The 13,355-nt window shown below is 32.7% G+C and overlaps 1 protein-coding gene across 2 annotated transcripts; it reads right to left on the bottom strand.

Moving 5' to 3' along the window:
• Positions 1-9,462: 9,462 nt before the first annotated feature.
• LOC149566315 (DUF1685 family protein) lies at positions 9,463-12,541 on the bottom strand. Of its 2 annotated transcripts, XM_089819722.1 has the most exons (3): positions 11,802-12,541; positions 9,884-10,371; positions 9,463-9,716 (listed from the first exon to the last, which is right to left on the bottom strand). In XM_089819722.1, the coding sequence occupies exons 1-2, from the start codon at positions 12,252-12,254 to the stop codon at positions 9,910-9,912; spliced, it is 915 nt and encodes a 304-aa protein (XP_089675848.1). In that variant the 5' UTR covers positions 12,255-12,541; the 3' UTR covers positions 9,463-9,716; positions 9,884-9,909. The 2 variants fall into 2 exon arrangements, with proteins under 2 accessions (XP_089675848.1, XP_089675847.1); XM_089819721.1 differs by having other exon boundaries at positions 9,463-10,371.
• Between the last annotated feature and the right edge of the window lie 814 nt (positions 12,542-13,355).

Here is a 13,355-nt window from a genome sequence, read left to right as displayed (position 1 = left end):
GATTATGTAGGTTTGACTTGAATATTGATGAGAAGGTTTACTTGTATTTTTGTATAATAACATAAAAAGAAAATTCAAATTCAAATAATCGTCTTCATCAATATCATACCATAGATCTTGTTTATACTTTGATAATTATTAAAATTTATCAACTTTCGAAAAATATTAAGACATGTTTATAGAGAAAGACTTGTATGAAGTTATTTGAGTCTCTAAAGAAATAGAAGAATGGTTTTGTAATCTTATAGCAATTAAGGGGAATGTTTGAATAGAAAAATAATATTTGAATTTTCCAAGATAAATAAAAAGTACCATCTTTGTATAGAATGCAATAGTATTTTTTTGTTGTGATATAATAAATGTTAACTTTTGTTAAGGGAATATGTTCATTGCAAGATAATTAGAATGTGGTCCATTCTAAACATCAAATTGTTGTCTTCGAGGTAATGTTATACAAATTATAATGATTGTATAGCTTTGAGGCAAAAGGCTCACAAAAATGAAGCTTGTGTATTGATGGTGGATTTTGATAATTGTCTTGATTTTGAGTGAGTTCTATTTCATGTATATTGCATAAAAAAAGTTTAATTGCTTGCACACATGCTTCATTTAACTTTAGTAAAGCATTGTTTCTCTTTGTTTTTAGTTTTTTGGTCTTTTTTTCTTTCCTCTCTCTTGTTCCTTCCCTTGGTCATGGATAGTGTCCTTTGATGTTAAAATGATGGCTTGGTTTCGTGTATATCAATTTCAAATTATGTATGAGTTGTTTGAGTTTTAGACCTTTAGATAATTTCTAGTTTCCTAGTGTTTGTAGGAATGTGGAAATATGAGAGACTACAAGATATTTGGACTTGATGTCCCAACCTCCAAAAGTCTATGTTGTTCTTGAAAATCTACCATTTGTTGGCTAAAATATTTAATATTCTAAGAAAAATGATCTTGTGCACTTATGATGCACTAATAGACATCATGCATATTTTCTAAATCTCTCGAGCTTTGGTCCTTTCCTACAAAATATTCTTTCAACCAATTAAATTGATCAAAACCTTTGTTGAAGTTATCTTGCATAATTTTTGGGGACAAAGATGTGATATTTCTATCAGGATTCAATTTTGTAGCTCGAGTCAAACTCATTGACCCATGTTTAAAGAAGTGGTTCCCACAAACCCATCTCTCATGAGAATGAATGGAACACTTAGCGCTAATTTCGATCTAGGCGATGCTCACAAAAGTGAAGCACTCAAACTTCTCGCCCATGCTAACTAAGACTTAATTGGTATGTTCATTTTGCACTTGTTTACACAAGTCGCCATCTTTTAGGAGTCAACTATATATGTGTGGATTTCATTTTGACACATCATTGTCGCTTGGACTATTTTTCCACCACTCCATTTCTTTCCTCCATTCATTTCCCCAATGAATCTAGGTTGACTTCATATGGATTTTGTTTTCTTATATGATAAATTAATAGAGAAAACATATGATTTTCTTTTAATTATTTGATATCACACTAGATATCTATCATCCTAAACTAATAAAAGTATCAAAATCTATAGTGTTAAGTGCACAAAAATAAGAACATTATTATGAACTCTAAAAGTAAATGTTTGAAATCCTTCATTTAATTAGAAAATCGTTACTTTTAATTAATTTAAAATATTAATTTAATATTAATTTTCTTTCTAATTTATAATAAGAAAAAAGAAAAAATTCAATTATAATCTATATTTGAAAGATTAAAATGTTAAAATAAAGTTGAATGATACTTAACCTAATCTTATATTTAAAAGATTTTAGGAAATATATCTTTAACAAGAATATTTTATAATCAAGTATAATTTCATACTTCAACTAAAGATTTTGAAAATTAAAAACTTAATAAAAAGATTTTATAATTAATTTAACAACAAATATAATATCAAGTTAATATTTTATAAGATTCTAAGAAAAGTGACTTAATAAAGAGATTTTATAATTAATTAAAATAAATTAAAAACAACAATATAAAAAATTGGTACATTAAAAGAGTCTGGAATCATACTTCTAATACTTAAAGATGGAACAATTTTAAAATGTCAAAATTTGGAAGCCTTTGTTAGGTTATAATTTAGCTATCATTAATCTTTAAATAAAATTTTAAAAAATAGATAATTATTTCATTTAATAAAATTATATATATATATATATATATATATATATATATATATATATATATATATATATATATATATATATATATATATATATATATATATATATATATATATATATATAATTTAAAATAGAATAAAAATAACATAAACAAATATTAGTTTAACAACAAACATAATATCAAGTTAATATTTTGTAAGATTATAAATAAAACAACTTCTACAAGTGAAGTTGAAAGGTTCACAAAGAGCCCACCACTGATAAGTCTTGTTGATGAGGCCGAGATCAAGTCTTGTTGAGTGAATAGATACCCCTCAGTAATGCTGACCTCCATCAAAAAAATAAATAAAGAGATTTTATAATAAATTAAAAATAACAACATAAAAATCGTTACAATAGAAGACTTATGGTTTTGATACTTAGAGACAACAATTTTAAAATGTCACAATTTGAAAGGCTTTGTTAGGTTATAAAATTAAACAAATATAAATAATTATTTTTTTTAAGAAAAACAAATATTTAATATTTGAACTATACATATAATAATTTAAAATAGAATATAAATAACATAAACAAATATTAAAATAAAAAGAATAAAAATATAATATTTGAAAAATATAATATTCTATAATTACATGTTTAAATTAAATAATAAAAATAATAAAATAAACAACTCGCTAAGTTTAGCGCAGATTAAATTAAACGAAGTTACACAAACAATTTTAAAATGATATTCAGAACGAATATTAAAAATAGACTGACATGCTAGAAAATATGATTTCCAAAATTAGAAGTTTTATGAGAAAGTAATGTATAAATTGAAGATAAACCGCTCATATTTTCCACAGTGAACATTTCAATTTGAATGCAGGAGGGAGGAGAGAATCTAATTAAAAGCATTTGTATAACAAGGTATAATATGGCTGAGGCAAAGGAGATCGAATATGGTGGTAGGCGAATCAGAGTGATTATAAAGGGCCCTAAGCTACCTCCTCCTCCTCCTGCTGATACAAATTCAATATTTGAAGAAGAAAGTATTCTTCCAACACAAGAAGATGATGATGATGATGAAGAATATGAATGTTATTCAAGTGATGAAAGTGTTTCTTCTAAATATCGGCCCTTCATAATCAGGTTCAAACTTCCACCAAAACATGGAAATCCATCTCAGCACCAACTGCCTCATAAATCAGTTAACTTCATAAAACAGTTGACATCACAGGCAGATGTTCGAGAAGGCCGGCTCAACGGCCAGGAAAAAATTGCAGGAAAAAACAAGAAGAGAAAAATGAGTACCAGAGTAAAAAAAACTTGTTCAGCAAGCTCAAGCAACAAGATATAAAGAAGACAGCCACATTTCAAAAAAGAGGAGGACAAAGAAAATGTCAGCATAAATGAGATTACAATTGTAAAAGAGAATATGCATATCAATATAGGGTTCGTATCAGGGAACATGCTATTAGAATTGTATGCAGTGAAATGCTCTGTATATCTCTACATTGTAATATATGGAAGACTTTTTTGGTTTTTGGCAAAATCCCAAGATCTCTGCTCATCTGTAGTTAATTTACTTTGATACAAATGAAGGTACATTTTGTTGAATATGTGATTTGCCTTGATCTTAAAAGTAATTAATAGTTGACTACACATATTTCACCGCAAATGGTCTGTGCATATTCATTGCTTTTTTCCCTAATGTTTAGTAATATTAATCGACATTTATAGTTATTATTAAAGAAATTGCTGAACTTCGGTATCTTTTTGAAGAGATAAATTTTTTGTTTTAACCAATTTTACGCCCTCCTGCTTCTGAAATAGTTGCCTTCCAAAATAATTTAAATTTTTTATGAGTACAAAGCAAATTCTAATTAATTTTTCTCTCACAATATTTTAATTAACCTTTTCCGGCATTGGAAGCTCTCACACTTACCCTCAAGATGAGGATAAAAGATTCGTCGGAAAAGGTTAAAAGGAAATTTGTGAAGGCTGATGGAAGGGTTAAACTAAGAATCATTGGTTGTTTTCACTGTAGTTTTTTAACTTGGATTCTATATCAGTGATACCTGCCAATGCTGCTGTTCTGTATGAGAGCGAACATTTAGTTTATTATTATCAGCTGAGTGGAGGGAAACTTATTTCAAGTGTGATATAGGTCAAAGATTAATAAAATATAATAAGTATGAATAATTATAAATTAATTTAGATAGGGTAAGAATTATATGTGATTAAATAATTTTAAAATAAATTTTCAGATTATAGTATTATCTATTATTATAAGTTTATTTAGAAAAATAAAATAAAATAAAAATATTAGCTATTTTATATTTAATCATATGATTGTTTTTGCAAATTTCCCGGAAACCTACCCTCACCATCAACACTATCATGCAGCGAGAAAGACGTAGACAAAATTAAATGAAAATACTTTTTCCATCTAGGCACAAAAAAACCCAATTACTGTCGGGTCATGGTTTTTATCATAGATACTTTCAATTAGTACTTTTAAAAGAGTTCATGGATTGTAAATATATCTATTAATAGTCAATCATTCATTTTTTAGCTTTTTTGGTTGGTGATTTGTCAATTTGTGCATAATTATTGGAACATTCAGCCACAAGTACTGGCATTTGAGTGAGCTACTATTGCTGCATGAACACAATGGATATTGCGCGAGCATTTTGAAATGACACTTTTGAATCACTCTGTGCTCCATGATCCCTACAAGGAGACCTACCAATACCCAAAAGGCACTTCACTCACCTATCAAGGTACACGAATTTTTTTGGCAAAATCCGACTAATGATTTAGAAGTTCTATATGCGACAGCTACTGGATGGCAAAATCCGACTAATGATTTAGAAGTTCTATGTGCAACAGTTACTGGATGTTTTCCCTAGGTCATTTCAGTTTGGATACCCTGACCTTTAAGACTATTAGTACTGATGGAAAAACCGATTACTGATCTGGATTTCATAACTAAACCATGAGCTAAGTAATGCTGTGCAGACACGAGGGTTTAGAGAAGCAGATATTCAAGGATGCAGAGGTCATTGGAAGGCATAGAAAATATATCATTTAAGGCCAGAAGCCTATGCTTAGGGTGTTCACATGTTGGAGAACATCACAGATAAATCATAGCCCCAGGGAGGGCAAAATTCACTATTAACATTGTAACAGGACGATTTCTGGCAAAGCTAAACCCTGCAGTCAGTTTGTGAAACCCTCAATGGTAAACAACTCCAGACATACACATACATAGGTAGTAGATTTAAAGATATTGTCACATTCATCGAAAAATTCAAGCCAGAGAATATTGGATCTCAGCTTGCACATACTCCATTATGACATTATAGAGAGCTGATGATAAATTAATTTGGAATTTAATATGTTTAGATCAGTATCTTAATCACCGTCGTTTCTATTCAATCTGTATTGCTCAGACCGATCAATTTGAGTTTCTTGTTCTTGTCCAATCAAGAAACATTTTAGGTTTGATCATTAATACTAAAGCTCAATTGTTAAAAGAAGCAATATATTTTGCAGGTGGTTTAGTAAACCTTTTCAATTGTATCTATCCATGAATTTTCTCTGCTCGGCTGCAGTTCCATGAAAGGGCTAGCACTTGCATGCTTTGCTAGCAGTTCCAGTCCACAAAAAGTGCAGCGAATTAGTTTTTCAGCAGCACCTGATAAAAAGATTTAAGTTTGCCTGCTCAACGGGAGCATCACTTCGTGTAAATGTAAATGCAAGGTTGTAATTTGGGATTGTATGGGCATATCATATTATTGCCTTACTAAATCTAGACGTAAGTTAATCACTATGTGAAACTAAGCCTTATTAACATAGTTTCCTTTTTAAAGAAAATCTGTATTGATTTGGATGCTTGTGTTTACGACAGAGTTTTCACTGGTGTGGAGTTTGATCAAGCACATATCTGATGTTCAACTTTATTGGCTGTTCTGATTTATTTTAGCACATCCTGGAAGTACATGATGTTCTCTAAAATACCAATGCATCTTTACTGCTATATACCAGATTCAAACAGTCACTATCTATTAGTACGTAGCTGCAAGTGAATATAGTGTAGCTCAAAATTGTATCATTGCTGTAGCTTGTAACTATCATCATTTTGAGGCTGGGAAGAAAAAAAAAAATTCCAATCTTGGTAATACTTTGTAAGCATAACCAACTGCTACGTTTTAAATGATCTACAATAAAAATGGCAGTGAATTGTAGTTCAGGGATTTCTTTAGACAAAATATATATACAACAGGGGATGTGTGTTTATGGAAATGTCAAGCACATTGTTGACAGTGATAGTAGCAACTATGGCTACCATCATTCTTCGCGAGGTATTGCTGCTTTTTTTCAACAAATTAGCCTTGCTTGTTCAGTAGTTCCGAAGATTGTGTATATGTTCCGAATTCTTTTTAAAATGCAATGTGGGTGCTGTAATTCTAATTGTTGGAGGCTTGCAAGCTGGGGCAAAGCAACATACATTTCATTAGACAAAGACCAGTCTACCCTCTATTGGTATGAAAAGGCTTGTCAGACAGTAGACTCAACCCAACCCGCGCATCTCCAGACTGGAGTGTTGATATCAGAGAACCGGAAGCCTCTAATCAAGGGATTGAAGGCTTATGGCGGACCTGAATTTTATCCAGCTTTTGACCAAGTAGGAGACAATTTGTCCATCTGGAGACAATAATTTGTACTGTACTTCAATAAATTAATACAAAAGTCCGCAGTAATCCAAGGGAAGACATGGAGTCGCCAAATGCCCTTCTACCTTGATAACATAAAGTTAGCACATCTCTATGTTAGTGAGCTGCTGAAGGAGTTTCAATGTTTGGGAAGAAAAGTGGCAAATATTAATCATGTAGCTGTTTGAAAGCCAGACTGTGATAGGAGACATTCATAATAAACAGCACCAATAATTTCAGTATCATACGTTTTGGGCTCTCTCAAGTTTGTGGTTATTATATACGCTTTTATTTTAAAAGATTTCACCAAAGCAGCATAACAGGCTATGATTAGATTTTGCTCTGCATTTATACTCAAACTTCATGTATTATAGGCCTCATTTTATGGAAACTCTACTCTAAATTCTAATTCACATGATCTTAACTAGCTGCATATCTTTTCTACTTTTCGGGTGATTATACTCTAATACAAATGCTTTGATTCGCATAAAAAAAATATGAGATTGTTTTTCTTATGATTAAGTACTTAGCACTAACTGTATCATTGCTGGGTATCTTTGGAAATAATCATCAATATTCATAAATTATAATACCTGTGAAGACATTTATTTTTATTATAATTAGTTTTAAGCATCTAAATGTTGCTATTGAATGGCCAATTGGCACAAATATAAATCCAAATGCTTAGGTTAACGGGAGACGGGGAGATTTGGAGGTCTATGTACTGGTACCAGTATCAGTATGGTTATTTTTCGAAAAGCAGGAGATGGCAGTGTACTTGGAGAAGGCAATTTTTTTTTTTAATATAATTTAATAATTTGTAAGAAATACTATATCTATTCATAACATAGTACTTTGAAACCAAGAATAATGGAAAGTTATATGTATGAACATTGAAAATTTGAAGTTAAAAAAGTCAAAGATTAATACTAAATAATAATGTCATATTAGCATAGAGTCAAACGGTTCAAAGCTCACATTGCATATCCTATGGGCCATAGTCATATCTGATTTTTTAATATTGCATATGATCATCATCGTATCAGATTAACAATTGCTTAGATTATCATTACATATTGAAATTTGAAACTCATAAAAAAAAAAAGATTGATGCTAAATCACTATTAAGTATTATGCACACAAAAAACTCAGAACTGTAAACAAAAATCATAAATCTATCTAGTTTCATCTACTCCACAAGTCTTTGATCATCAATCTCAAGGTCTTCAGCTATGGGGTTGACCAGAAAATCATCACTCTCCAACTATGGTTCTTCTGATGGTAGTACAACTAGGGGCAATTCATTAAGGCCATCTGGTTCCACCGCTTCTTCTGCAATGGTTGCAGCATTTTCATCATGTGCAATTTGGTCTCATTTTCCTGAAGGACCCTCTATATATGAGGGTCAAAATCATAAAATGCCTTTAATGTTGTATTTTAAATTTGTTTTTGAATCACGAGACGTGCAGCAGACTTCATTTTTTGGGATCAGAGGCTCAGATTCTTTTGGAATACTTCGCCATAAGACTCCAGAAATGTGAAAAGTTCGGAGATGCATCTGGAAGGGAGGAGATGGGTCTTCCAATAATCATGATAAATACTTATGTCAGCCAAGCACAGCATGAAATGACTGTCAAAAGAAATAGTGGAATGCTTGGCCAACAGAGCTATTAATATGTGTCACTGGGCCATTAAGTAACACCTTTAGGTGATGTTTATAGTTGTCGACTTTCTAGTAAATTGTCTTGCTCTTATGACTTATTTTCAATTTGTACTTGAAATATATTAGTTTTACTGAAAAATTATAGAGAAAATCTTAATAATTTATTACATTTTATCCCATTTCTTAATATCAAAATCTTAGCCAACCAGGTTTGGCCTAGTTTTACCATGTTAAATCTCAATTGACTCAACTATATTGTATACCGGTACATCTTAACAAATTCTAAAAAGGAAGTAATCCAGAACTCTGTACTCCTACAACAGCCAACTATTTTGACGCACAACAATAGCAACTTAGAAAATATAGCAATGTCAACCTCTTGCTTTTGACCAAGTCTAATAATGAATTTAATTCTGTTACAAAAAATAATTTGTAGAGTAATTGAACAGAATATTGACCAGGTCCTAAAAACATGTGATAAGTACAACGTGGTCATAACCCAGGTCCTGATGTGCATTATAACATGTTCAATTTCAAACAACCTGAGCTTTCTGTCAATTTAGGATACTGATCTTTTAGTTAAGATTCTAATGTCTAAAAGCTGGGCGATTAAAGTCAGATGCCCAAATAGATTTTTAAAACTTACCACTGAACCTTATAGCTTCTACAATAAATGAGACTGCTCATTGTGGAGAACAACAAAAATATGTCGCATAGATGATAGAAACTAAGGAAAGACGTCAAAGTTCAATCAGTAAGCACTTAGCTCACACGATGAAAATTTTAATGATGATAAACTGAATTAGCTTTTACAATCAAATAGGATTTCCTTTAAAAACCATGAAACTTTGAGAACACAAAAAGTAATGTCATACTGTGCTTTTGATCACACTGACTTAGCCAGCGTGTGATTTAGGACTATAACAATTTCTTGCACACACTACAGGAGAGAAAAAAGAATCCGGATTCTATAGAATACGATAGAAGACAAATGTTAAATTTCTTTCAAAACACTGCTTCTTGCCAAGCAGTAGCGGATAGTAAATCAAAATTTCCATTGTAGAGTACAAATTAGGCTTAGTCACATGCTGCTGCTGAATTTTACATAGATTGTCAAGATGTCTGGTACCTCTGCATGGCGTCCAATTGGAAACCAAACTTCACAGGTTGAATCAGTGTAGCCATTGTTTGCAACGACACTGGATTCCAAATAAAATGCACCCATTTTAAATCCCAAGAAATATATGCAAACCAAATTAGATGAACATGTAAAGGTAGAGATCTTTTTAAGTTCACAGCCCAACCAGCACACTTCTTAGGCATATGAGATCCCACCTGTGGGAACAAAGGTACTCTTTCAGTTTACCTTATTTATATTCCTCGGCTGTCTTATTAGCATTCCATTTTCACCGTAGAAGCCACCGCATGAGCCCAAAACTTCAAATTTTCCTTCATATCCACTCCTTGCATACGCAAAGCAGGCATTTGCAACTTTGGTACTGGTGGATCTGGTCTACGCATCAACCAATCCTCTGAAGGATAAGGCCTGCTTACTTTATGGTAAGACTCAAAAGCTGTCCCCTGCTTACCTAATCGCTGCAATCCAGGAAGCACCTGTACTACTCGAGGGGTTAAGTCTGCCTCGCTAAATGTGAAACCAAGTTCAGAAAATCCTTTTACTTCATCAAATTCTAGATCTGTCAAACTTTTTGTTGCCCTTTTTCGCTCTTTAAGCCGTGGAGCTGTTTGCTGAATTTTTGGAACCATTTTAGCTTGTGAAGCTTCCTTATATTCCTTCCCAGATGCAATGGTCTCCAACCTTGCTACTTTGAGATCCTTGATAGGCTGGGCTTCCTGAAAGTCAAAATAAAAAAACTATCATATCTCAATTTTCAAGAGTACAGTGACTTGCAAAACATTACATTGTTTCTATAGCCAAAAATTAAGAAGAGACCAAGCAAAGGAAATTAGGAAATTCCCTTAATGACCAAATCCAATCAAAGAGACTCAAGTACATTTCGTTATAACAGACAATTGTTAGATTTGAAATTATAGATATGGATATTAAAGTGTCTAATTACTTTATTTCCTGATTCACGGGAGGTACCTCTAAAATCTGAATAAAAATTCATGTATTTAAAGTTTAAACTCGATCTGGTTTCTATATAATGCTGATATGTTAATTACAAGTTTACTTAGGGCTAGCTCTCTCTCTCTCTCTACATGAAATCAAGAGAGCAAGCTTATAATCATTAATAGAATTTCCTACTTTCCTTTCTACTACCTCTATACAGTAAATCAAGAGCAAGGTTATATACTCCAGGGAACATGCACATGACCTGGCCCTTTCTATTCATAAATCATTAGGGTAGGTGGATATCATAGCTTGAGACTTGTACACAGCTTGAAGTGTCCCTTCCGCAAGAAATTAACAGGCAGGCTTCACTACAAAGGTAACCCAGCTACTGGTTTGAAAACCTGGCTGTGGTTTGAAACCCTGTCAATTCACCACAGAACCACAACCCTGTTGAGAGTCTGCTTAGCCTTTTAGATTCATGTCTAAGTTGCATAGCTTGGGATGGTATACTTGCGTTAGCAATGCAACCGAAGCAGGGGAACAGTACCTAAAAACATGAACATGAAACTAACTTTTGAAGTTCATAACGGTAATATTTCAAACATGGACTCAATGGCCAAAAAAGCTAATAAATATGTAAACAGGTGTTCCAAGACATTCTCAAACCATTAATTTGCGCTCCAAACATAACTAAATCATTTCCAATGGTATCCTCTAGGACTCAATGGCCACATATAGCTATCAAACGGAGGATAAAACTACTAAGTGACCGTAGGAAGAGATCGTCCCCATCACGGGATGACAAGCGGAAGGAAAAAATCTTTTCAAGCCCATCAAACACTATTCCAAATATACAGAAAACCATTTCAAACGGTCTGCTCAGGCGCGTAAATGTGAGAAGGTTCGCCATGGATATGCGAGAGGGTGTAGCAATAGATTGTCCAGTGCCTGTATTACTTAATAGCAGGGTAGGGGAAAACCATTTCAACATTAATCATATCCCTTCCAAACATTACTAAATCATATCCAATAACCTCCTCCAGAGGTTTAAAATCACGAAACAGAAGATGGATTTGCGTATAAGACGAGACCGATACCAGATTTAGGAGCCATCACATCTTCTCCCAAGATAACTTAGCCATCTGGGTATTTCAAAATGAATAAAAGAGGATGGATTCTTGAGTGGTTATAGGAGCAAAGCGCTTACCTTAATAAAAAATGGCTGCAGGGCTGCCTTTTCCATGATGCCGGAAGCGCTAGAACTGTCCTTCCTTGCAATGAAGAGCCTAGACGTGTCCAATCTCATGTCATCACTCACAGACCTTCTGTGCCTTCTCTCAAACAACCCTAAACTTTGACCATCTTGTTTCTTTTGCCCTTGTTGCTGTTGATTTTGACGATGATGTTGTTCTTCCTCCATGCTCTTCAGAGACATACTATTTTTTTCTCCACCGTCATTGCTACAAGCACAAGAAACAGCCGCCTCAGGGTCAGGCTTCTGCTCAGGCTCATCTGGCTCAGGCTGAAGCTCAAGCTGAGGGTTAAGCTCCGGCTGAAGGTGGTCACATTTGTCATTCCCGCAAGTCGGTGCAGGCCATAAAACGTTATTACGCTGCCACAGGAATTCCCAATTCTCCACCAATGTCATATCCATCGCCATTGGTGAGCTGGGATCAATAGAATGACTTTTTAAGGTCGCCCCTATCAAAGTGGACTTCAAATTCCTTTATGCCAGCTAGGTTTCATGTAACCATTGTATATAAAAACGCCAACCTTACAGCCTTCGATGATTCAAGAATCTCAAGCGAAGAGTGGTAAAACCCATGGCTTTGGACTGGCTGGCAATTTGACTCGAGCCCGTTTTACACCTGCCAGTCAGACCATTTGGTTTTTTTCAAAAAAGCAAGATGGTCACATGTTCCTTGTGAACATCGTTCACCCCGCTTTAGATGGAACGAAAGTAATGGGAATTTATACCATCAACTGTAAGTTTGAGGTGGGGTTTTTAGAAAGATCCCTTTGATCCTAAGTGACATATACAAAATCCAAAATTACCTTCTAATCTCATTTTTTATTAACTTCAATTTATTTTTTAAAGAGATAAGTATGTAGTGGTTGACAAGATATCCCACCTTCCATGGTTGTCAGGGCATGTTGTTTGTTCTTATGTCCATTTGATCTGGATGAACATCCTTGTTGTTTGTTCATTCTTGTGGATGAAGTGATGTCATACCTAAAGATACATACCTAATCTAAATCTACGTTTTTGTTGGCTTTTTGTGATTATTTCTTTATTTTCTATCGACAGTCTAATAGCAAAATACTATATCATTGGCTTTTGTGATTATTTGTTTTGTTTTTATTAATTGTCTAATAACAAAATAATATATCATGAATCATGCGCACAAAGTGGGTATGACCAATATTACATGGGTTTTAAATGCATAATTGGTTGTAACTTGCGACTCTTATTCGGTTTAGAAACGTTATATTCCTCTTCTAAAAGCACGGTTATCCATAACAATTACTAAAATTTTGGAGTGTATTGTTTCAAAGGATAAGGAAATTTTTGGTGAGTGGATTTTCCAAACAATTTTTTTATAATTAATTATTGAATAATATTTTTCAAATTTAAATTTGACAGTAAAATTTGAAATATATATATATATATATATATATATATATATATATATATATATATATATATATATATATATATAAATTAAATATATATAGTAAAAATTAAATTTATTAGAATGAA

Source organism: Cupressus sempervirens, chromosome 3, assembly GCF_028749045.1.
Source record: "Cupressus sempervirens isolate cs-2001-9-10 chromosome 3, ASM2874904v1, whole genome shotgun sequence".
Lineage (NCBI taxonomy): Eukaryota > Viridiplantae > Streptophyta > Pinopsida > Cupressales > Cupressaceae > Cupressus > Cupressus sempervirens.
Note: the sequence above shows the minus strand (reverse complement) of the source record. Positions and strands in the feature narration are given on the sequence as shown.